Source organism: Daphnia pulex, chromosome 7, assembly GCF_021134715.1.
Source record: "Daphnia pulex isolate KAP4 chromosome 7, ASM2113471v1".
NCBI classification, from domain to species: domain Eukaryota; kingdom Metazoa; phylum Arthropoda; class Branchiopoda; order Diplostraca; family Daphniidae; genus Daphnia; species Daphnia pulex.
The window spans coordinates 8578089-8602045 of record NC_060023.1 but is presented as its reverse complement, the minus strand read 5'-3'; the positions used below and the strand labels follow the sequence as shown (position 1 = coordinate 8602045).

Genomic DNA, 23957 nt, shown 5'->3' with positions numbered 1-23957 from the left:
TCGCCATAGTAACGGGGGATTATTGTTTCTTTCGTCTGAGAAAAATGAAACAACAACATTTTTTGGTCTCATGCTCGATATGCGCATCACATACATCACCAACAAGCAACAACCCCTTCCACTATATCCAAGTCCTGTTGCGTAACCCCATTCGAAAAATCCGATCAGGCCGAACAAATCAATTCCTGATCGAATCAAAGTTGATCTATTTTCTACGTCATTCTATTACAACGGAAAGATATAAGAAATAAATCGGAATTTCTCTATTACAAAAGTCTACACGCAAGGGGCTACTGCGGGTCCGTTTCTTTTGTTTAGACCATTCGAATCCGATGCGTAGAGAAGTCGAGGGCTACATTCACCACCTGGCGTGTTCTGGTTTTGTCTTGTATTTCTTTTTTTCCGTCATGTACAGCTATAGACCAGCACCGTCCTACATGCCGGCCCGTGTTACACACACACACGCCGGCCCGACTCTAGTTGTTGTTGTTGTATATTTTCTTCTTTCTCTCTACTACACCCGAAAAGCCACAGCTTGGAAAGATTCGCCCGGTGTGTGTGTGTCTACTGCTGGCGCTGGCCGTCCTTGTGTGTTGTGTTACGGTGGTTCTGCTGTGTCCAGAAAAACCTTCCTCCCGTTCAAATTCCTCCTCTTTTTTTTCCAATCACGCTCGACTTGCTGCCGGGGCTGGAAAAAAAAAATAAAAGAGCAACAACTGCAGCAATGCCACAATTCCTCCTCCTTTTCTTGCTGGTCGTCTGTTTCTGTTTGGATATTTTTCCGCTGGTTGTTATAATGCCCGTCTGAGCGCACCTATACCTGTCCGGGTGCAGTTCTCATCCTCGTCCAGTCGCTTCTGATCGTCGGTGTCCATCGGTCGTGTTTATATTCTTGTCCTTTTAACAGCTTCTTCTCCCCCCAACAGCAAAATTCTTATATTGGCTTATATTTGGCTGGTCAAAAATTTCGTTGGTGCGTTGAAATTTCTTCTCTCCGGTTGCCTTGCGCTCGCTCGACCATCCGTTGTGTGTTTGTGTGCGTGTTATTCCGGCAGCAAAGCAAAGCAAAGCAAGCGTGATTATATTTATATCTCTTTGCTATACATCTTATAATAGCCCAGCAACATGTTGTTTCTACCCAGCGTGAGCGTGTTGTTGTTGGTTGTCGTCTTGTGTGCTTCGGCCAACGGTGAGTCCTCCATCAGCATGCAGCGCCGTTTGTCGATTTTCCTTTTTTTGGGGCTTTGATTTTGAATAAAATTTCAATTTGTGTGTTGACTGCTGGATGATGACGGGCAGCAGCTAATACGGCCTTAGGATTACGGGCAGCTTCGTGCCAACAGGATTCCCTGACACGGTGCACCGACCCGCTCAAAGTCCTGACCAACAACCGAGACCTCGGCTTCGCCGCCTCCCAGCAAGAGCTCAACACCCTCTGCCCGTCAGTTTTATTTTATTTTATTTTATTTTATTTTATTTTATTTTATCTTGTGATATTTTTTGATCTGAGATGTTCTATTTTGATTGCGCGACTCTTATATCTACAAAGTCATTCATTTCTTTTTCGGCTGGGTTAAACTCGTGAATTCGTGACGTCAGACGCACATTCTCAGACGGGAGTAAACACAAAAAAACCGGCTGGGTCGTCCTTTTTTTATTTTATTTGGTGTGTGCGAGTGTCCGGAAGCTAAAAACGTGATCAGAAGAAGGGCATCATCAGAATGATTCATCCGCAAGGGAAAAAGAAAGAAAATGCGATTACATATTATTATTAAAGTACGTACAAAACTCAACGTTTCAGTTGTTGCAGTTCATTGACGTAAAAACAAGAAACCGGGGCATTTCAATTGAATTTCAAACCAAAATTCGTTCCGAAAAACGAACTTGGCATCGTTGCAATCGACTAATATCTAAAGGTGTGAAACTAAACGATGGGCATTAATTGGATAACGGGACGTTTCAGACAGGTGAACAACAGCAGCAGCGCAATCAGGTTGATGGAATTACGATCCTGATTTGTGTGTTGGCTGCTCTTATTCTATTCCTAGCCCCGGAGAAGAAGAAGACAAATTTCACGTTGATTGTTGCTGTTGGCTTTGGTGCGTTTGTTTTCCTTCAAAGTGTTGCCCGCGCAATGGCACCAGCAAAGAGCGGACAAGACAAATAACAGCGCGTGAAAACAGAAGAAGAAGAAGAAATGGGGGTTCCGTCCGCACTAACTAAGGTGCCCCTTTTGGGCTGTTTCGGTTGGCATATAGCGACGACGACGATGGGGGGGAATCAGGTGGATCAAGTCAGACGGAAGTCATTAGAGAGCTAGTCGCGATAGTTTACTATAGTCCGTACTGCAGCGCCCGGCGGGAGTCTATCCCGCTTTATCTTCTCACTTCTAGAGCCACTCCAAACTTTCTTTTGGCTCCGTTTCAAAAAGGCGCAGAAGAAAAATGGTCGAGAAAAACACACACAAGATTTGTCTTAGCTTCTTCTTCTTTCTGTCTCCCCAACACACTTCAAAAAAACACCAGAAATTCGACGGTGTTGTTGTTGTTTGAGGTTGCGCACTCTCAAATTGTTTTGGCGTCTATAAATATAGAAAATAGCGCGCGGCCACAGCACACACTCAAGTGCTGGGACGCTATACGCGGGGAGACTGCTGTGTTTTTATATTTTCACGCATCTCTCGTGACCGTGAAGATCATCACACGCTTTGATGCGAGTCCTTAAAAATTTTTATTTGTTTTTTTTTTCGCCCATTTCCAAATGATCTTTTATTATCTATTAATTTCAAATTTGTTTTTTTTTCCCGCCAACTTTTCAAAAATTAATTATTTGAATTTAAAATAGGAAATTGATCGACGGTTTGAGATGCATCGACAATTTCACGTCGCGCTGCCTGGACGCCCAGCATCGTGAATTCTTCCACATGCTCTACGCCGGCACCAAGCAGGTCATTGTCGATTTGTGCGAAGACGAAGATTACCAAAAAGGTTGAAATTTTATCACACACGTTCCCAACAAAATAATGAAGAACCTAATTATGCATAACTGTTGATATTCCTATTTTGAATAGAATATTTGATGCACGCTCCGTGCATGAGAGATGTCCAGTCGGGATACGAGCGATGCGCCGTCGAATACCAGAGTCACGTGCGGGAGCACAGCAGCAGCAACAACAACCAGGCCAACGGGGCAGCAGCCACTCTGGGCGGAGGTCCCACCGTCGTCGATGACCCAGTTGAGAATTCCAAAAAACTCTGCTGGTATTATTATGATTATGATTATTACTTCAATTTCATGAGAAACCCATCAAAATAATTTTTTTAAAACCTTTTTCTTTTGTTTTTTTAATTTTTGACAAATGAAACAACGCACTTGACACGCCTGGCCGTGTGTGCTGTGGCTATATAAAAATAGTTCGTTCCAAAATTACATGAAGTGCTCCCAAGCAGTTGTCGCCGGCACGTGCGGAGTTCAAACTGGTCAGTATTAGCGCCCCCCATTTATTATTATCTGAATTCTTCGTCCCATTTATCTTTCTTTTTTTAATGGCCTATTATTCGATTCTATTTTTAAAAAATGGTCAGCTTCATTCACACGGGGATTCCTGGACACTATGGCCGGCCCATTGATCCAAGTAAAATTTTTACGAAATGAATTGAAAAATAAAATTCAAAACATTGAATACAATTATTTCGACAGGGATATTGTCTGAGTTACGAGCCCGGAACCGAGCACGAAATCGATTGCGAACAGCCAACGCCCAAAGTCGATCCGTCGCTGGCCACTTACAACAATTACGAGCCGTCCGAGCAGGCGCTGGATCGCAGCGACGGAGTGGAGTCGGAGCAGCCGCGCAGCGTCGACGAGACGGAATTCGTGTCCTCTCGTCAACATAATCAACAACAACAACAACACGCATCGTCGTCGTCGTCGTTGTTGTCGTCCCGAGGCGTCGTCTCTTCGTGGCCCGTCCTCACGCTGCTCCTCCTCCTGGCGCCCGTCTCTTTCCTCCACTCTATTTAGAGCCCCGACGTCATCCGCTTCTTTCTTATTTAGATTTATTTATTTATACGGAGAGAAAAAAAAGAACAATCTCGGTTGATTATATAAGATATGATGATGATATCGTGGAGGTTTATTATATCATTTTTGAAAAAAGAAAATCAAACAAATTATTATTATTATTATTAGTTATATAAGAATTTTATTGTTAAAGTGATGATGGATTGGTATACCATGGGGGATGGCATATAGTGAAAACTCTTCTTTTCCCTGTTGAATTATTATTTACCTTCTTGTAATTTTGTTTTATGTTTTTTTTTTAAATCTCGAAACTGAATGAAATCGAACTTTGTGTAATTTAATAACGCCTAATAACTATTGGAATTAAAATACAAGAGACACGCACCGAATTGAGGTGCTGCATAATTAAAGAAATTTGAAAAATTTTGATTTAGCGCCAAAATTCAAATCTTTCATTAGGAATTTTACCATATGACTATATATAGGAGAACCACGCCCTTTTTTTGTCTACTTGTGTTATTATAGAGAGTATATGTTATCCATACAGAGATGCCAGCAGGGCGCTACGCTGTACTACTCACGGTATAGCTGCTGCTACCCTTTTGGTCCACATTTGGAATGGTCCCGGGTTTAATAAACACGTTAAAGTTTTTTTTCTTTTCTCTTCACCTTTCGACTCCTTTTTTTTTCCTGCCTCCCATCTATTTATCTGCGCGTTCCTTCTGCTCTCTCTCTCCGCTCGTTTTCTTCCGCTCCGGCGCTATACACTTTGGCGTCGTTTAAATAGATTTTTCTCCCCTCCGCACACGGCGCACTCTCGACATAAGACGAGACTTTGTGAGCCCGTGCCAAACTGGCCCTTCTCAATAACCCTCCCACCAACTGTACCACCTCCCGACCGCTCACGGCGCTCTTTACAAGTCAAAAAAGAAAAAAATCGACCAGCCGCTATACTTGATCCAGGAGCTGTTGGTAGGAGCGTCGCAGATCAACTTCAACCTCCGACCATCTCGGACTCTCGGCCATCCGTTTCAGTTGCCATTTGTCCATTTGCGCACACACAAGTTCTTCAATCTTTCCCATCTCCGATCCTTTTTGTGAAAGGGAAAACAAACAAAAGTCCAGGGTTCCAACTCTTTCATTTGAATTGAGCGCTTCGAAATCCGTCCAGGAAGGTTATAGAAAAATGAATAACCCAGAACACGCCCACGCCAAATCGCTCATCATCAACTACGTCGTCATCATTCTGCTTCTCTCTCTCCTTTGGCTCCTCTACGAAGGGGTAAGAGATCCTTCTTATTCTTCCAACTTTACATAATAATAATAACCCGAATTGTTTTCATTCATTTTAACACCAATATACAAATTCCAACCACCAACAATGTAATTAAATATCTGATTATTTATTTTCGTTTGAAATACGAAATTTCCTACAGGCATTTTAAATAAAAAGCCAATTCGAAACAAACAAACAAAAAGAAACGAATTTCTCACGCGGCGCCACTTCACCAAAATCATCACCCACACACACACACACAAATGTCTCCCCATTCAACAACACCAAATCGCGTTTTCGTATTAGCGGATGTCCAGGTATATACATCTCAGTCGAGCTAGTTTCAATGTGTATCTCCAGTCTTAGTAGCCAACAAAATTTAAAATAAAAGAAATTCAAAAGCCAAAAATCCCCGCAGACACAACAAAAAACTTGGCCTGTCGCTATCTGTCGTCTCGTGTGTAGATATTATTAAAAAAAAAAACGCCCAACCACATAAATCAGCGCATCGTCAACACAAACAAAAAAGCAAATTGCATCGAGTCCGCGCCGGCCATGGCAGTTCTCAGCATGGGCATCTGTTTTAAAATTTTAAAAAGATGCATGGCTTATTATTATTATTTTCTCTCCTATCTATTTGCGACTGGGCGGCTAGCTGCTACCTGTCGTCCGCTCAACATTTGTCTTTTGCCTGTCGGATATGCTGGGACCCTTTGATACCGCCGTTTTCCACGGGCCGGCAGACGATACATGTTTCACTTTCGAATGTCACCGGGTCTAAACCGGCGTCTAACCCCATCAGCTAAAATTAAATAAAAAAAGCCCAGCGCTACTGCTGCTGGCTTCTCTGTGTCAAACATTTTTATTTTCCCTCGTCAAGCGCCAAAACGGACGGGCAGAGAAGAGGTCGCGAGTGGTGTTACCGGGACCACCAATTTAGACCTCACAGTTGCTGCGGTTCGTTCACCGTACAAGTTTCACCCGACCATCATCATCATCTTCTCGACTTTTTTGGCCCGGCCCAGCACTACTTTTAGAGCCTTGCCACACGTGCCGCGTACAAACCTTTCAACAGAACTCGTCTACTTTTTTTTACTTTTTCGTTGGCCCGTTTTTTTTCCTTTTTTATTTTTTAAAGTTTCGCCGGACACTTGGGGAAATTTCGGAGCGCAGGCGCAAAAGAAAAGATGCTGCTGCCGCCGGACTGATGGCGTGTATGTTTATTGTTTACGTTTGGTGTGTGTGTGATCTTTTTAAAAAGGGTAAAATGGGGATTTTTCTTTAATGCCATTGCACACACAAAAAAAGCGCCAACTCGGCGAAAAACTTAAAAAAATAAGAATTTTTTTTTTGAAAAAACACACACACACCCGTGATGAGTTTTCTGGCGCTTATTTCGGGACTTGGTAAAAAGGGGGTAGGATATATAAGGTCAAGCAGCTGCCACTTTTGGCTCGTGAATGTCATCATCTTACACAAGTCTAATCGTTATTCTTTTCGTTTCTAAAAAAGAACAAAAAAAAATAACTTTTTGCTCATTCGAAAATTATTCTGGAACTACATTTTCCTAGCCCCAGCAGTTTGCATGATGGATATCCGTTGTCTAATAACTTGGCGTCAGCTCCTTTTTATTCTTTCTATATTAGTTCGATTGACTTGTCGTTGTCCGTCTAAAGATAGAAAAGTTCTTCTTCTTCTTATTCATCTCTGCTTATTATCTCCAACAATTTGATTTCAAACCAAAATTGGCGCTTCAAATGGATATGTCGTCCGTGCATCGTACATTATTTATACTTCTTCACTTGTTTCTTGCTTGCTCCTTTCAATTTTCAGCGGGAATATTTGAATGGTGGATAAAATTCTGTTGTTTCTTTTTGAATGAAATTGAATTAGATGTAAAGCAGTCGCGCGCACACCACCACGAAGAGGATCTTGGGGCATTGAAGGGACGGAGAACAATCCGCGCAATTTCCATATTTCATCCAATTCATTTTGGGCCAACCAGAAGGTAAAAAACATATAAAATAAAAATGTAACACACACGCCAGCCGTTTATACATACTCCATCGGCCTTTGAGACCCGTCAAGACGGAATGCGGAAACTGTCACCTATTTTACACCTTCTAATTTGTTTTGAATTATTTAAACCAAAGAAAAACAAGAATTTGGGTTGAACCTTTCTTCCTTGAATGCCCCCTTTGACTTGAAGTGTGTCCTCTCTCTCGTATATTTTCAACTGTTGGAACAAATTTCTTCAAAAAATGACGACATCAATTGGAAACAATCACATCTACTATCCCAACTGTACACCCAATCAAAAACCACATCTCTCTCCCTTATTATTTACTATTTTATTGACCGGCGCATGATTTTGATATTGTGCGTTCACATTTTTTTTTCAATCGGCTTCAGACAATCCCGACACTTATTTTCCCACCAGTGCGCGTGTTGATTATTTTCTCTCAACTGCTTGTAAAGAAATCCAATTTTTTTTTCTCTCCTTTTCTAAATTATTTAATTATTACGATGGCGGACGGAACAGAGTTGAAAAATGTCTCTCGACTTCCCGCCGTTTTTATTTCAAAAAACCATCTTTTCGCTTGTCGACTTTTTCTCTGTTTCCCCTTTTTGATTATATAATCTCATAATTTCCCCCCTATACATTTTTAGGATAGTCTCTCAGTGTTTTCGACAACTACTGAACATTTCAGTCTCTCTATTTGTCCCCAGCCTATGATGATCTATATCAACTTTCAAAAACAACCATTCAAATTTCTATTATTACTTATAATGTCTGAGCTATAAAATACACACGACGTGTCAGTCCGTGTGTCTTATTTTTCATTCGATCCTCAAAGGCGAAATACACCGACTGCTGCTGTGGTAGTGATGGCAGCTGATATTTATAGCGCCAATCATCGTTGGTCAGCATTTGCGTTCAAAGGGCTTTCGGCTGCGGGGTTGTATAGGCTCTGCTCCGGCTGTACTCTCATCATCGCCATGTTTCGGTTTCCTCTTCTGCGTGACAAATGCATATGTAAAGGCGTACGTGATCTACAAATATAGAACTGGACACTAGCTGGGCTCGTCCAGCAGCTAGTCACTTTAGACTGTTGGCTTTCATGCGCCCAGCCAACTGGGTTAAGACCGGTTAAGTGAACTGGATTCTGGCGTGAGTTGCAGCTGATTACCAGTAATGATCCATCAAGAGACTAGCCAGTCACCAAGTAACTAATCATGTATCCAGTAGATTAACATGAACTTGACAATTTTTTACTTAGCAAAAAATTAAAGGTCTGCAATTATAATAATTTTTAAATAACAAATAGAAAGTGAGCTCGAAAAGAATTTTATTTGATCCATAAGTACACATGGATTGATCAAGAAAAATGTTCATTAACATAATGGTATCAGTTGAAGTCTCGTATTAGACTCGTTACAATTGGATGAGTGAAAACGATTTACGGTAATCCGGTGGATCGTCATTTCCTGCTTGCAGCTTCGAGTACGGTGGTGGATTGGCATCGATGTCGTCATCTCCGGCTATGGGTCCTGTTGTCGCCAAGTTGTTGTCAAGTTCGTATTGCGAAGGTATCAGGTTTGTAGGGAGTTGGCCTTTTTCGGGGATGATTTCCTTATTCAACACGTCATTCCAGTAACGTGGAAGTTCTGGATCTTCAACTCCACCCAGACACAAATAAAAATCTACCAATATCACCACAATAGCAATGAAAAAGCTCAATGCGTAGTCGTCAAGGAATTTCATGTTGAAACTGGCTTCATTGCAGAAGATGATCAAGCAAGCGGTGGCCACCGTAAGTGCTACATTGGTAGTTTGCAGGAAGAGGCAACTGATTTTACCCCAAATCCCCTCCCAGCAAAAGTAGTACCAAACGTTAACAATCGTTATCACCATCAGATAAGCTTGTACTGCCGCTAATATGGACAGCGCATTGGATAGGGCTGGGATCCACATTTGGGCAGGTGTTGTGCATGTCACCCAAACAACCGAGTTCCAATCTTCAGGATGGCTTTCGGGACTACAAAGGAGATCAAGTCCATGAGGTTTGCAGGCAGCTAGGAAGTTGGGAGCCAACGTTTCAGTGGGGCCGTTGTTCATACACCACCCGACGTAAAGGGATCCAGTGAATAACGTCAATATCCATAGCAGAGGGCGAACGCAAAACTTGAGAAAAGTCGCTCCTTCTTCTTTCTTTTTGAATTCGTGGGTTAGACGAATACCTATACTCAGGGTCAAGAACCAAGCCAATCCAAATAAAATGCAGAATTTTTTCCATGAGGACATTGCCTGTGATGCCATCGGATGGTTGATGTTGGGGTCGTTGCACTTTACTTTGACTGGTTTTGTCTTCAATAAGTCTGATTGATCTTCCGGTTTCTTGGCAAAACAAAAGAAAAAGAACCACGCAATCAGGAGCATCAGGAATATTACCAGATATTTTCTGGACGACAAGTATCTGGTCGATTTTGAAAATGCATTTTTCACTTCTGCGAATTTCGTCATGGTGAATGAAATCGAGTTTTAGTTTGATGATTATCCGCTTCGTCCAGCGGTCGTTTATATTGCCTCCGTGGACGGAAACTTGCTCCGCAGTTGTCGAACCGGCCATTTATTGCAGATTTTGGGAGAATTAACTGGACAAAATTATTTTTAAATTTGATTTTTCGTTAACTTGCAATTTAACGAATAATGTTCAAAAGAAATAACTACCTTGCAACAATCCCATAACTCGTAATTTGTATTGTCAAAAGTACACTTGGCTTAAATTAGCCAGTACTAGCTAGCCTTGTAAATAGTTTCTAATTTGAATACGCTCAATTTTAGCCTGATTGTTGCTATTTCAGTGATTTTTTACATTTTAGAAATCCTTCAGCACGAAAAATCATTTACTTCTTATGTAATATGCGCGCGGGCTTTTGAAATAATAATATCCGCGTTTTTAAAATCAAGAATTTTTTCTTACAAAAGTCTGCAACTAGCAGAGCCGTATAGGTCAACGTTAACTGCACCAGCACCATCAGTTGTATAGAAAGCCTCGTTACCAAGTTACCAAGGAGCTAATCATGTACAGTAGATTAATCTCAATTTGAATTTGGACCTCATATTTGGATTGGCGTTACGCCTGTTCGACATACATCGGAATATTGGTCATATGAGCGATAGATTCGAGCTATATGCGTATTTTAATAATAATAATAAAAAATACAACAAATAAAAATTTAGGTTGAAAAGAATTTTATTTGAACATACCAAACACATAGTTCAATCTGAGTAGAAATTTCCATGGCATATATGAATTTCAATTGAAGTCTCGTACTGTCATTAATATCGAAAAAGTTAAACCGATTTATCGTAATCCGGCGGTGGATCTCCATTTCTTGATGGTTGCAGCTTCGAGTACGGTGGCGGATTGTCCTCATTTCCGGATGTTGTTCCTGTTGTCGTTGCTGGAGGTTCGTCTCGCGAAGGTATCGGGTTTGTAGGGAGTTGGTCGTTTTCGAGTATGACTTCTTCATAGCCCGGCACGTTATTCCAATAACGTGGAAGTATTGGATCTTCAATTCCAGTCTCGCACCAATAATAATCGATCGCTATACACGCACAAGCCACAACAGCGCTCTTGACGTAGTCGGAAACGAAATCTGTGTTGAAATTTGCCTCGTTGCAGAAGATGATGAAGCATCCGGTGCACACTGTCAGCGCTACATTGATGACTTGCGTGATGAGGCCACTGATTTTATCCCAAATTGTCTTCCAGCGAAAGTAGTGTATACAAGTTGCAAATGTTAAAACCATCAGGTAAGCTTGGATTGCAGCTAAAGGGGGCAGCGAATTGGATAGGGCTGGAATCCACTTTTCAGGAGGTGTTGTGCAATTCACCGAAACAACCCGATCGACTGGACTGTCGGGACTGCAAAGGAGATCAAGCCCATGAGGTTGGCAAACGGCTAGGAAGTTTGGGGCTAAAGTTTCAGAAGCACTGTTTCTCATGGTCCAAATGCTGACGAAAAGAAATCCATAAAATATTGAGACGATCCATAGAAAACAGCGACCGCCAAACTTGAGAAAAGTCGTTCCTCTACCAATGCGTTTGAATTCGTGCGTTAAAGGAATACCTATACTCAGGGCTGAGAACCAAGCCAATCCAAATAAAATGAAGAATGATTTCCATGAGGACATTGCCTGTGATGCCATCGGATGGTTAATATTGATGTCGTTGCACTTTACTTTGACTGATGGTGGTAAATCTTCCGGTTCCTTGACATTACAGATCAGAAAAAGCCACGAAACTATTAGCATCAGGATTACGACGTCATTTTTTCTGGACGATAAGAATTCGGTCGATTTGGTAAAAACGAAATTTTTCACTTTTGCGAATTTCGACATGGTGAATGAAATCGAATTTTAGTTTGATGACTCTCCGCTTCGTCTAGCGGTCGTATACTCTGTGAACGTGTTGTGAAAAACTAAAAGACGGTAACGTTGACTCGTGTTTGTTAACTTGTAAATGACTAAATTCGACTTTAAACTAGCAATATTCTTGAAATTAGATACCACACTTAAGTATATGCGTCTAATCCGCGCGAAATCTCACCCGGTCTCACCCCACAGTCCCCAGCCTCCCCTTCTTTCCCAGCGTAGCCGTTGGGGGAAAGACAGGGTTGCCGGTTGCCACATCGTTCATAATTGGCTACAATTCGTAATTTGTATCGTCAAAATTACTTGGCTTAGATTTCTAAGATTTGTGCCAGCCTAGAAATTGTTTAAAAAATTGAAAACGCTCAACTGCTGCTGCTATATTCAGTGATTTTTTTTACATTCAAGATTCCTTTCACATCACGAAATCATTTACATCTTATGTTTTTCCCGCTCGGGCATCTAGATTCTAGATTAAGACTTTTATTTTTTATGGAGTTATGGAAACCTGCGACCATCAGTAGAGCCATGGAGTTCTGCTGGTCATGGTCGTCATGTTTCTGTCATGTTTAACCAGTTAGACATTGGACATTGGAAATGATTTAAAGTGTAAAATTAAAGCTGGAACACTTGTGATCCGTTGAACTAAAAAAAAATTGTGAAACAACAAATGAAGTGAACTTGAAACTTATTTTATTCTATATTCGATCGTCATACATTTAAATCAATGATAAAATTATTTGATAACATAGCTACACTGTTACAGGTAAACGGATCTAATACCGGAAGAACGAATCCCCGTAACTTGGGGGATATTCAAATTCCGGCGGCAGATCCGGGTAAATGGTCTGATATACATTTTTCGTTTCTCGTGTTGTTGATCCTGTCGTCGCAGGAGGTTTGTGCAACGGAGGTGTCAGTTTAGTATAAATTTGGCCACCTTGGGGTGGGGGGTCATTCCAGTAACGTGGAAGTTTCGGTTCTTTTTTAGTTTTCTGCCAAAAACTATCGACTGCTAACCACACACAAGCAACAGCAAAGCATTTCAGGTAGCCGGAAACAAATTCTTTGTCGAAATTGGCAACATTATCTGAGATGAGGTTGGATACAATTAACCCGGCGAAGAATATACAGACTACCAAGTGAACCAGCTTACAAACTGACACCACCCGCTGCACTAGCTCCTTCCACTGACAGTAGTAAATCATTTGTAGTACCGCTGCAAACATCAGGAAAGCTTGTACTGCAGCTAAAGGGGGCAGCGCATTGGATAGGGCCGGAATCCACATGTCAGGAGGTGTTGTGCATGTCACCCAAACAACCGGGTTCCAATCTTCAGGATGGCTTTCGGGACTGCAAAGGAGATCAAGATCACGAGGTTTGCAGGCGGCTAGGAAGTTGGGAGCCAACGTTTCAGTGGGGCCGTTGTCCACCCATAGCCATACGAAAACTGATCCAGTAATTAACGATAAAATCCATAGCAGAAATCTAAAGAAATAACCGAAATAACGTATGATAGATTTCTTTTCTGATTGGTTTATTTTTATCCATATGAATAAGGTTAGTAACATGCTGCCAAATATTTGACACGTTACATGTGCAAACATTTCAATTTGCGAGCGCGCGCTTCTGTATACTATCGGGTAGTTAATTTTTTCGTCGTTGCATGTAACTTTAATTGGTTTGTTCTTCATGTCTGCTAGTGTATCTGCAATGGGTATGACGAAACAGAACAAACAAGTCCAGACGATCGCTAGCATTAGGAATACGATCACATCTTGTCTAGACAAGAATCTGGTAACGACGTTTTTAATTTTTTTTAATTTCGTCATTGTTAAATCGGGTTTTAGTTTGATGACTTTTGAAAGTGCGTTTTTCACTTTTTCATTCATCATTGTGAAATCAGGTTTTATTTTGGTGACCTCTGATAGTGCGTTTTTAACTTTTTCGAATTTCGTCATGGTGAATGAAATCGAGTTTTAGTTTGATGATTTTCCGCTTCGTCTAGCGGTCGTATATATGCCCTCCGTGGACGGAAACTTGCTCCGCAGTTGTCGAACCGGCAATTTAATGTAGATTTGCGGAGAATTAATTGGGCAAAATTATTTTAAAATTTGATTTTTCGTTAACTTGCAATTTAACGAATAATGTTCAAAAGAAATAACTACCTTGCGACAATTACATAACCTGTAATTGTAATTGACAACAGTACATTTGGCTTGGATTTGTGCTGCCTGCCTCTAATAGCAATTTTTTTTTAAATTTAACTACGCTTATTAACTGCTTTTGCTACTCAGTGACCTTTAACATTAAAAAACCTTTCAAATCACGAAATCATTTAAATCTTATGTATTTATTTAACCCGCACGGGCTTCTAGATCAAGACTGTTTTTTTTACGTATACCTGCGACCAATAGAACCAGTGAGAGTAGAGTGCTGGGAACGACCGTCATGTTACTGTTGGTTTTGTTGGAAATGATTTTAAGCGTAAAACTGGAATTTATGATACGTCTAACTAACTTTTAAAAAAAAATTAATAACAAATGAAGTGAACTTGAAATTTTCAAATTTATTTTATTCAATCCGATCGTCATCATACATTTAAATCCAGACAATGATAACATTTATTGATGACAAATGGATCTCAATTGGTAGCTGTACCGAACTCGTTTAATACCGTAAGACCAAGTCCTCGTAACTAGGGGGGTATTCATTAGGCCTATATTCCGGCAGTTTCGGGTAAATGGTTTGATATGCATTTTCTGTTTCTCGAAGAAAGAACGAAGATGTCAGGTTAGTAGGGCCACTTTGGGCTGTGGGGTCGTTACTTGTGGTCGAATAAGGTGTCGGGTTTGTAGGGAGTTGGTCGTTTTCGGGTATGGCTTCTTCATCGCCCAGCTCTTCGTCATTCCAATAACGTGGAAGTGTTGGACCTTCAATTCCACTCAACCTCCAATAGTATTCCCCCACTAGCCAAAAACAAGCAACAATAAAGCTCTTCGGGTAGCCGGAAACGAAATCAATGTTGAGACTTGCTTCGTTGCAAGTGATGATCAAGCAAGCAGTGGCCAAAGTAATCGCTACATTGATGACTAGCGTAATCAGGCCAAAGATTATCGACTTAATATCCACCGTCGCCACCGCTAAGAGCACGCAGTGTGCCATCTTGACGGACGCTATCACCATCAGGTAAGCTTGGATTGCCGCTAATGTGGGCAGCGAATCGGATAGGGCCGGCATCCACATTTCAGCAGGTGTTGTACACTTGACCCGAACAATACTGTCGGGACTGCATAACAGATCGAGTGGTCGGCAGACGGCCAAGAAATTTGGAGCCAATCTTGTTTCGGTATAATAAAGATTGTTACCCCACAACCAGACGAGAAAGGATCCAGTCAATATTGATGCTATACAAAGTAGAGCGCGATAGGTAAACTTGAGTAAAGCCGTCTTTTTTTGTCTTCCGGCCAATCCGTGGAGAATTTCAATGGTGGCAAAGTTGAAACAGGACCAAGCTAGTCCAAAGATAAGGCAGATTTGTTTCCACACTATCCTTTCTCGTGATGCCATCGGGTGGTTTATGTAACGTTCGTCGTTGCATATTATCTCCGTGTCTGATTGATGGTCAGGTTTCTTGACCAAACAGAGCAAACACGTCCACACAATCAACAGAATCAGGAATACGATCGAATCTCGTCTGCTGGACGACAAGAATCTGATCGATTTTGAAGTGGCGTTCTTCACTTTTTCGAATTTCGTCATGGTGAATGAAATCGAGTTTTAATTTGATGATTATCCGCTTCGTCTAGCGGTCGTTTATATGCCCTTCGTGAACGGAAAGTTGCTCCGCAATTGTCGAACCGGCAATTTATTCCAGATTTGGGGAGAATTAACTGTACAAAATTATTTTTTAATTTGATCTTTCGTTAAATTACAATTTAACGAATAATGTTCAAAAGAAATTATGAACTTGCGATAATTACATAACTCTTAATTTGCATCGAAAAAAGTTAAACTTCGACAGTGCCAGCGTAGCAATTGTTTTTTTTTATTTAAACACGCTTAATTGATGATGCTATTCAGTGATGTTTTACATTAAAAAATCCTTTCACATCACGAAATCATTTAAATCTTATGCATTTTAACCCGCGCGGGATTGTTGATCAAGAATTTTTTTTTTTCTTACGAAAACCTGTGATCAGCAGAGCCATGTTTCTGTATGGGTTAAACCAGTTATTAGACAAATTATTTCGAGCGTAAAATTAGAGCTATAGAACTTATGATACTATAGGTTTCATTTAAATAATTTCGAAATAACAAATGAAATGAACAGTTTGAAATTTATTTATTGAATTCGATCGTCATGCATTTTAATCCAGTCAATAACATTTTTGATGACAAATGGATCTCAATTGGTAGCTGTCCCGTCCCGAACGTTTAGTATCGGGTGGCCGAGGACCCGTAACTTGGGGGATATTCATATTCCGGCGGCAGATCCGGGTAAATGGTCTGATAAGCGTTTTCCGTTTCTCGCGTTGTTGATTCTGTTGCCGCAGGAGGTTCGTGCAACGAAGGTGTCGGGTTAGTAGGAATTGGTCCAGTTTGGGGTGTGGGGTCATTCCAGTGACGTGGAAGTTTTAATTCTTTTTTAGTTTTCTGCCAAAAACTATCCACTGCTAACCACACACAAGCTACAGCGAAGCATTTTAAGTAGCCGGAAACAAATTCTTGGTCGAAATTCGCAACATTGTTCGAGATGACGTGGTATACAACCCACCCGGCGAAGTTTATACAGACTGCCAAGTTGATTAACTGAAAAACTGTCGGCCACTCCCCCTCCCACTTCCAGTTGTAAATGATATAAATTATCGCTGCAAACGTCAGGTAAGCTTGTACTGCAGCTAAAGGGGGCAGCGCATTGGATAGGGCCGGAATCCACATTTCAGGAGGTGTTGTGCATGTCACCCAAACAACCGGATTCCAATCTTCAGGATGACTGTCCGGATTGCAAAGCAAATCAAGCCCCTGAGGTTTGCAGGCTGCTAAGAAGTTGGGAGCCAACGTTTCAGTAGGGCCGTTGTTCACCCATAGCCAGACGAAAACGCTTCCAGTAATTAACGATAGAGTCCATAGCACAAGTTGAACGAAAAGCAGTATGATTGAACACCATGATGAATCAGAATTTTCTGTTTGTCTTCTTTTTTTTATAATGATAAAGCTTATTAAGAGGCTGAAAAAGCTTGTACCTATTTCATGTGCATAAGAGTCATCAAATTTCTTTGTCGGATCTTGGATCTTGGATGTCATCGGGTAGTTGATTTTGTCATCGTTGCATGTTACCTTAATTGGTTTTCCGCTCATGTCTTGTAGATCAGGAGGTAGTTTGACAAAACACAGCAGAAAGATCCACGCAATCATAAGTAACATCAGAAATACGATCACTTCTTTCTTGGATGATAAGAATTTGGTCGATTTGGAAAAAGCCTTTTTCACTTTTTCATTCATCATTGTGAAATCAGGTTTTAGATTGGTGACTTTTGAAAATGCGTTTTTCACTTTTTCGAAGTTCGTCATGGTGAAAACGAGTTTTAGTTTGATGATTATCCGCTTCGTTCAGCGGTCGTATATATGCCCTCCGTGGACGGAAAGTTGCTCTGCAGTTGTCGAACCGGCAATTTATTGCAGATTTTTGGGGAATTAACTGGACAAAATTATTTTTTAAATTGATTTTTCGTTAACTTACAATTTAACGAATAATGTTCAATACAAAATAACTACCTTAGAAAGGTAAAACAATCCTGTAACTCGAATAATTCGTAACGTCCAAAACTCCGTCCGAAGTCAGAAACTTAAATCTTTCTGTTTTGGTTTGTAAATTGAGCTTATTGTTTTACATTTTGTTACGTTTAACTTTTAATTCATGTCATTGATTTTCACATAAAAAAATCGTGAAATATACGGGAGTCATTTCCGCCTCTTGTTTTAACTCTGCTGTTTATTGTTCGTTGCCAAATTCAAAAATCTGATCTGAAGGAGATCCGACTCCGACCCAAATTTTTATTTTTGTATTAGGTTGTCTACTATGTCGAAGCAATAGCATTTAAATGGCGGCTTCATTTTTTTGATTTCGGCACTTTTCCAAGTATTGCTTCTTTCGTTTATGTTTAAAAACAATTATAATTTCCTTGGCATGTTTTAAGATACGAGTAATACTATGCAATTTTATTTAGGGCCTATTGTTAAAACTGTTGGAAAGTTCGCCATGGTAATCAGACTATCTTACTCATAGCTTAAACCAAATGTTTTTCTTATCAGCCTGCACTGAATCTACATGGTTTGTTGATTTTGAACTATGTGCCAATTCCGTCAGTTCTTATCTTAGTTGAACATATTTTTTCTAGGTAATTTTATCACTTGCTATTCAAGTTTGGATCTGAAATCAACTGTCTGGAATTTACCTGCCAAGTAGTGCATACATTTTCAGAATCGTTCATCTTTTAAAAATTGACTAAATGGCGGAAGGTGATGATAGTGTGGCTCATTTAGAGGGAGATCTCAAAAGATTTCTGGGCATAACCAAAAATGCCAACACGCCAAAATCTTCAGAGTCTGTCCACAAGAATCCTGACACAGTGCATCAAGGAAGTTTGAACCAGCGTGCAGGAGCTGATGGCTCTGAAGCCACTAAAGTTTCCCAAGGAAAAAATCAAGAGTCAACCCCAAAAGGACGTAAAACTCCTCGAGTCAGGCACAGGAAAAGAAGTGAAGGTCTTTCAAGCTCTGCAAATATTGACGATGCTGGAAAAGTAAGAGAAAATGCTTCAGCAAGCACAGAAAATGATGGTGGACAAGAAAAGAAGAACCATGCATTAAACACCAATTCTTCAAAGCAACAAAACCTCCCAAAACAGCCAACTACTATCACAGGATTCATACGCGACCGTCGTTGGCACTTGGATGACGAATTAGCGAAAACTTCTCCCAGGAAAGGTACTAAAGTCTACAACCGGACCGCAAGCAACGAAGAGATCCCTCACAATTGGCGCCAACCTGCTCCTAAAATTTACCAAGCGCCACGCAAAACCATCAACCAAGTTTTGCGTCAAGAAAATGGAACAGTTCCAGAGAAGCAAAGCTCTAGTCTTTCAGAAACTGTTTCTCACAACGTGAAAGATCAAGCCCCAGTTGTTGACCAGAACCGCAAGGGACAAGGGGCCAAAGCAAGATCCTTAGAAAAACTTCGCTCAAAGCAGGAAACTCAAAAGAAAGAACGTGTTGACTTGGCTCTTTTGTCATCAGAATATGACGAAGTTCCGAAACACCTTCAAGAATTGAATTATCCTACAGGAATTGTTCCATTGCCTCCATCTGTTGTGAGCCAACGCTCAGTCGTTTTACTTGGAGAGAAAAAGAGTGTCGCTCAAGAAGTTGATGCTCGTGCTGATGGTATACAAATTCCTCATGCCGCTGTTCAAGATGAAGAAGAGATTGTCCAAATTGTAGTCTTGCCGACACTTCCCCAACAAAAACGTAAGAAACCGGCCAAAACTGAGAAGAAAGATGAGCCTAAGAAATCTGATGATGGATCCAGCGATAGTTCATCTTCCTCAAGTGAAGAGGAACCAAAACCAAGACGGAATGAAATCCAGCAACCTCTTGTATTCAAAATTCGCAAAAACGAGCTTAATCAATTTCGTAAAAGGGGTGTTCTTCCACTGAAGCACATCAGCCCGAAATTTCCCAGAGCTGTTTTCCACTGTCGGCTTTGCAGTTTCCACATCAGCAGCATACCAGAAGTTTATCGTCACACAAAAGACGAACGGCACGTTCGACTACAAAACCAAGAAATGAGTCGCCAAACGGCTTCTCTGATGCCTTCCCCACCACCTGAAATCGTCGAAGTGGTTGGGCAATTCATCCAGGATATCTTTCATTGTTCTTGTCTATCAAAGGAGGATTTGGAAAAACGTAGAGTTGCCACTGAAAACCTAAGAAAAATGATTGAAACTGCTTTCCCCGGCTTCAGCATCCGACCATATGGTTCTGTGGTTACAGGTACGTTCACTTTTTAAAATTTTGAATGTCTGCGAATCATAATTCTTTTTCTAGAGCTTGGGCTGCGAGCTTCTAATTCCAACGTTGGATTAGTTGAAATTTCTCCCGACATCAAGAAAGATGGATTGCTCATCATAAAGATACTGTCTTGGTTGCAAGGTCCCGCCTCCAACACATTCCGATACATCAGTGACGATCTAAATTGTCGAACACCCATCATCCACTTTCATTACGAGCAAATGGGCGTTACCTTTGCCATGGTGGTGGAGAGCGAGGCCGCTCATAAAACGACCGTTCTTTTACAACAGTACCGAATGATTGACCCACGTTTCGCCGTCTTAACGGTTGCGTTTCGCACATTTGCTCGCATCTGTTGCCTGGATCAGCCGGAATTGGGGTCATTACCTTCGCATGCTTTTACTCTAATGGTTCTGTACTATCTACAACAAGATCATGTTTTACCCGTTTTACACCAGCTGAAGAAAAGTGACGCTGAAGACGACTATTTGAGTAAGTCGCTGTCCGGTTGTTTACGATTATTCCCAATGATATACGTTAAAATTGTTTCTCTTCTTTAGCCGCTGCTGAATTCTTTGAAATGAAGGACAGGGGAGAGTGGAAACCCCGTGAATTGACTCTCGGCCAACTTTGGCTGGGTCTGTTGAAATTTTATGCTTACACCTTCACTCATAATGAGCATGCCGTCTGCGTTCGCTCTATTGAACCGTTGCTGCGATCGACGAAGAATTGGGGCAATCGACGTATTGCTGTCGAGGATCCTTTTCATGGGAATGTCAATATGGGGGCATTCATGGCGACTATTCAAACCTTCGAGTTCTTTATTGAATGCATCCGCAATATATTTCACTATTTTTGGATCCCTCAAACTGCCGACGGACCCCTTTTCGTCCATCTTGTACTGCCCGGCGAAGCCAAAAATGATGATCCACTGCAATGCACTCCGGCGGAAGCTGTCGCCCGAATGGCCGCCCTAAAAAAGGAAGACGTCAAATGGGATTTCCAGCCGGATAAAATCCTTCGTTCCAAACGGTTGCCAGTTATTTGCACCGTTTGCGGCGGCGACGGACACACGAAACTAAAGTGTACCGAGTTGGAAGTGCCAGATGTCGGTTTCATACCGCCACCCGACTTCAACTATTTTGCGCTCCTGGACAATGTGTGCTGGAATATTTTCCGCAACTTTGCGCAGAGGGAAGTGGATACGAACAACAGGTGCGTTCTTATTTTTATTAGTGTCACGAAAGTATCTAAATTTATCTTGTGTGTTTTTCTTTGACAGACAAACCATCCAAAAGGAGCTCGAAACGCATATTCGGACCGAGTACGCTGATGCTGTTTTGTCAATGTTTGGATCATCGTGCAACGGATTTGGATTCGCCGACAGCGACGTGGATCTCTGTTTGACGTTCGAGTCCAACGAGGACGGCAAGGTAAACAAATTTTTATTGAAAACCCGATTGGCAAATATTTGAACATTCAGGATAATTTCGTTTGCTATTTATAGGGCTTGGATTTCGTTGCCATCGTCAAGAAATTGGCCAGAACCTTAAAGCGCAATCGATTCTTTTGCGACATGTAAGTAAAGTAAAGTAAAACAAGATTTAAGGGGATCAACTGTCATTGGCAACCTGTTTTTCTCGCGTCACGCAAAGTGTTCCCATATCGTCGGCCAAGGTTCCTATAGTGAAACTGCGTCACAGGCCCACTGGATTGGAATCGGATATTTCGTTGTATAATCAACTGGGTCGGCGTAATTCGAAACTGCTCGCAACTTATTGCGCAATTGATTCACGCGTTCGGGTAAGATGCTGCCAATGCATTGCTTTATGTTCAACATTGTAAGTTTTTTTTTTGTAACATTAGATCCTGGGATACATGGCGAAATTACTAGCCAAGCAGTGCGAGATCGGCGATGCATCCCGCGGATCGCTCTCTTCTTACGCTTACACCTTAATGGTCATCCACTATTTGCAACAAGTCAAACCGCCCGTTATACCCGTACTCCAAGAGGTACTTAATGTTATTTAACGACATTGCCCGTTTACTGACGTACTTATTGTGTTTTATGTAGATCATGGTCGACGGTGTGGACCGGAAAAAGTACATCGTCGAGGGGTGGGACACGTGGTTCTTTGAGAATGCCCAAGATTTGGTAAGACTAAAAGAAATGGTGGAAAAATTTATGGTCGATTAATTTGACATTTTACAGGGACGTGTATGGCCACATCACGGTGCCAATCGCGAACCGCCCTCAACCTTGTGGCTGGGATTCTTGCTCTATTATGCCAAGCTCTTCGATTATCGCTTGCAAGTTGTTTCCATCCGACAGCTGCCACCGCTGTACCGTCTGGAAAAGATGTGGACGGATCGGCCTATCGCGATCGAAGACCCTTTTGACTTGAGTCACAATCTGGGATCGGGAGTATCGCTTCGAAGTAAGTTATTTCTCGCCCGTTCAATTTCTGTGAAACTGTAGCCCACTATTCAAGGATAGTCGTCCCTAACTGGAATCTTATCTTTTCAAAGTGGGTGCTTACATCCGTCGTGTTTTCGTGACTGCTCGTCGGTTTTTCCAGACTCCCGTTAGGGCACTGCCCCCTAACTTCTCGTCCTTGGAGGTTTGAAAAAGAAAATGATTGATGGTTCGCGAATAAATTTGGTTTTATCTTTAACTATTTTTTTTGCAGGAATACTTGTTCAACCCTAAAATTCTGATCTCCAACGGTCCACCACCTAACGACCGCGGATGTTTAATTTGCGGCAAAGTTGGACACAAGGCCAAGGAATGCGAAAACCGGGGAAACCGAAACAGAGGCCAAGATAAAAATTCTCCCCAACAGCAGCCGAGAGATAATCCGCAGAATCCGGCACAGGAAGTGCATAACAGAAATATGGTTCAGCAACGTGACAGGGGATTAGGGCCTGGTCAGCCGCTGCCGCATCAGCAGCAGCATCAGCAGCAGATGAACCGATACAGACCGCAGCAGGGATTCCACCAGTTCAATCGTGATAGGCCTGGGCAACAGCAGCCACAGGTCAATAGGTATAGACCAGTTCGACCAAACAATAGACCTGGGGTGCCCCTGAACAGCAACGGGGCAAGGATCTATACGGCTAGACGAGAAATTCCAGATCCCAATCAGCAATAATTAAAGGCTAATTATATGATGAAAATTGAAAAGACTTAAGATTTTTAGATGACGATTAACGATACGGAAATATTGTGTAGATTTTGTTTCTTCTCCCCTTTTTTTGGTAATTTTTAAGACTTTTTTTTAAACTGATTTCTGATTTGAAATTTTGCTTGACAGCTGTCACTTAGCACACTGAAAATTTTCTACCCAACGGATTTCGAAATTTTTGATGTTGATGATTCGTGTTGATTGTAAATACTTTTTAAATACATTGGGTATGACCAACTGTCAGATGATTAATACCAAGTAAGTATAGGTAATTACAATTTCTCTCTTTATCAGCTCACCTTGGAAACCCTCCCTGCTATCGTGGTTATTATTATTTTTAATTTCCTACTTTTTGATCACATGCCCAGGAAATCAAAGTTCAAAATGATACGATTCAAAATTCGGACTAACCGACCATTCATGGCACGAGTACGAAATTGTAGTTGGGTACACAAAATGTTGTATGAAATACGACGTTGTTGCGAAGTGCGAACGTTACAAAAAGATGTATCATTACATATCAAATTCAAAATCTTTATGTACTTTTACTCTTTTCGGCGTAAACAACATTTGCACTACAAATAAGTCTCCATGAACCCTCGAGATATTGAATTTGTGTTTATATAATATCGTAAGTAGTCCATGTAAACAACTTACAACTGAGCCGAATGATTTATGAGATATGAAGATGCTGTGTGCACTTGTTGAGAAAAGACATTCATTCATACTTGAATTTATTGGGCAATAATATTTAAACATGTCCAATTAGTCGTCAGACGATTAATAATGAGAATTGACTATATCGGAAATGTAGGTCTGCCACACCGAGCAGTTATTATCTCATCTCTCGATTGAAAATTTCGTGTTGGACAATAAAAACAAGGTTTTATTTTACAATGTGGAGAAAGTTTGATAATGGAAAGAGACGCCATGTGCCAGACAGAAAAAAAAAAAAAAATAA

At 41.2% G+C, this 23957-nt stretch overlaps 2 protein-coding genes and 1 long non-coding RNA gene across 6 annotated transcripts; all 3 read left to right on the top strand.

The window, feature by feature from the left end:
- The first annotated feature begins 734 nt into the window (after positions 1-734).
- On the top strand, positions 735-4437 carry LOC124197863. 2 transcript variants are annotated; one of them, XM_046593413.1, is made up of 7 exons: positions 735-1189; positions 1300-1441; positions 2845-2987; positions 3071-3260; positions 3415-3479; positions 3585-3634; positions 3700-4437. In XM_046593413.1, exons 1-7 carry the CDS (start codon positions 1126-1128, stop codon positions 4021-4023), a joined length of 978 nt encoding a protein of 325 aa, XP_046449369.1. In that variant the 5' UTR covers positions 735-1125; the 3' UTR covers positions 4024-4437. The 2 variants fall into 2 exon arrangements, with proteins under 2 accessions (XP_046449369.1, XP_046449370.1); XM_046593414.1 differs by having other exon boundaries at positions 746-1189; positions 1303-1441.
- Positions 4438-4832: 395 nt separating this feature from the next.
- Positions 4833-8125, top strand: LOC124197862. The gene is made up of 3 exons (XR_006876371.1): positions 4833-5305; positions 5460-5616; positions 7193-8125. It is a non-coding gene; the product is annotated as an uncharacterized LOC124197862 (long non-coding RNA).
- Positions 8126-17736: 9611 nt separating this feature from the next.
- Positions 17737-23233, top strand: LOC124197857 (terminal uridylyltransferase 4-like). Of its 3 annotated transcripts, none has more exons than XM_046593405.1 (13): positions 17737-17880; positions 17969-18072; positions 18140-19793; positions 19848-20303; positions 20372-21026; positions 21094-21244; positions 21319-21389; positions 21467-21614; positions 21678-21824; positions 21886-21966; positions 22024-22249; positions 22341-22432; positions 22502-23233. In XM_046593405.1, exons 3-13 carry the CDS (start codon positions 18251-18253, stop codon positions 22961-22963), a joined length of 4032 nt encoding a protein of 1343 aa, XP_046449361.1. In that variant the 5' UTR covers positions 17737-17880; positions 17969-18072; positions 18140-18250; the 3' UTR covers positions 22964-23233. The 3 variants fall into 3 exon arrangements, with proteins under 3 accessions (XP_046449361.1, XP_046449362.1, XP_046449363.1); XM_046593406.1 differs by having other exon boundaries at positions 17771-17880; positions 17969-18003; XM_046593407.1 differs by lacking the exon at positions 17737-17880 and having other exon boundaries at positions 17959-18003.
- Positions 23234-23957: the final 724 nt, after the last annotated feature.

What these genes read in the sequence shown, in the direction of transcription:
- LOC124197863 (XM_046593413.1), top strand. Translation starts at nt 1,126, where the DNA reads ATGTTGTTTCTACCCAGCGTGAGCGTGTTGTTGTTGGTTGTCGTCTTG. An exon ending in AGACGAAGATTACCAAAAAG is followed by an intron (nt 2,988 to 3,070) that starts GTTGAAATTTTA and finishes TATTTTGAATAG; the next exon opens with AATATTTGATGCACGCTCCG. An exon ending in CACGTGCGGAGTTCAAACTG is followed by an intron (nt 3,480 to 3,584) that starts GTCAGTATTAGC and finishes AAAAATGGTCAG; the next exon opens with CTTCATTCACACGGGGATTC.
- LOC124197857 (XM_046593405.1), top strand. Translation starts at nt 18,251, where the DNA reads ATGGCGGAAGGTGATGATAGTGTGGCTCATTTAGAGGGAGATCTCAAA. An exon ending in CGCTGAAGACGACTATTTGA is followed by an intron (nt 20,304 to 20,371) that starts GTAAGTCGCTGT and finishes TCTCTTCTTTAG; the next exon opens with CCGCTGCTGAATTCTTTGAA. An exon ending in CAATTGATTCACGCGTTCGG is followed by an intron (nt 21,615 to 21,677) that starts GTAAGATGCTGC and finishes TTGTAACATTAG; the next exon opens with ATCCTGGGATACATGGCGAA.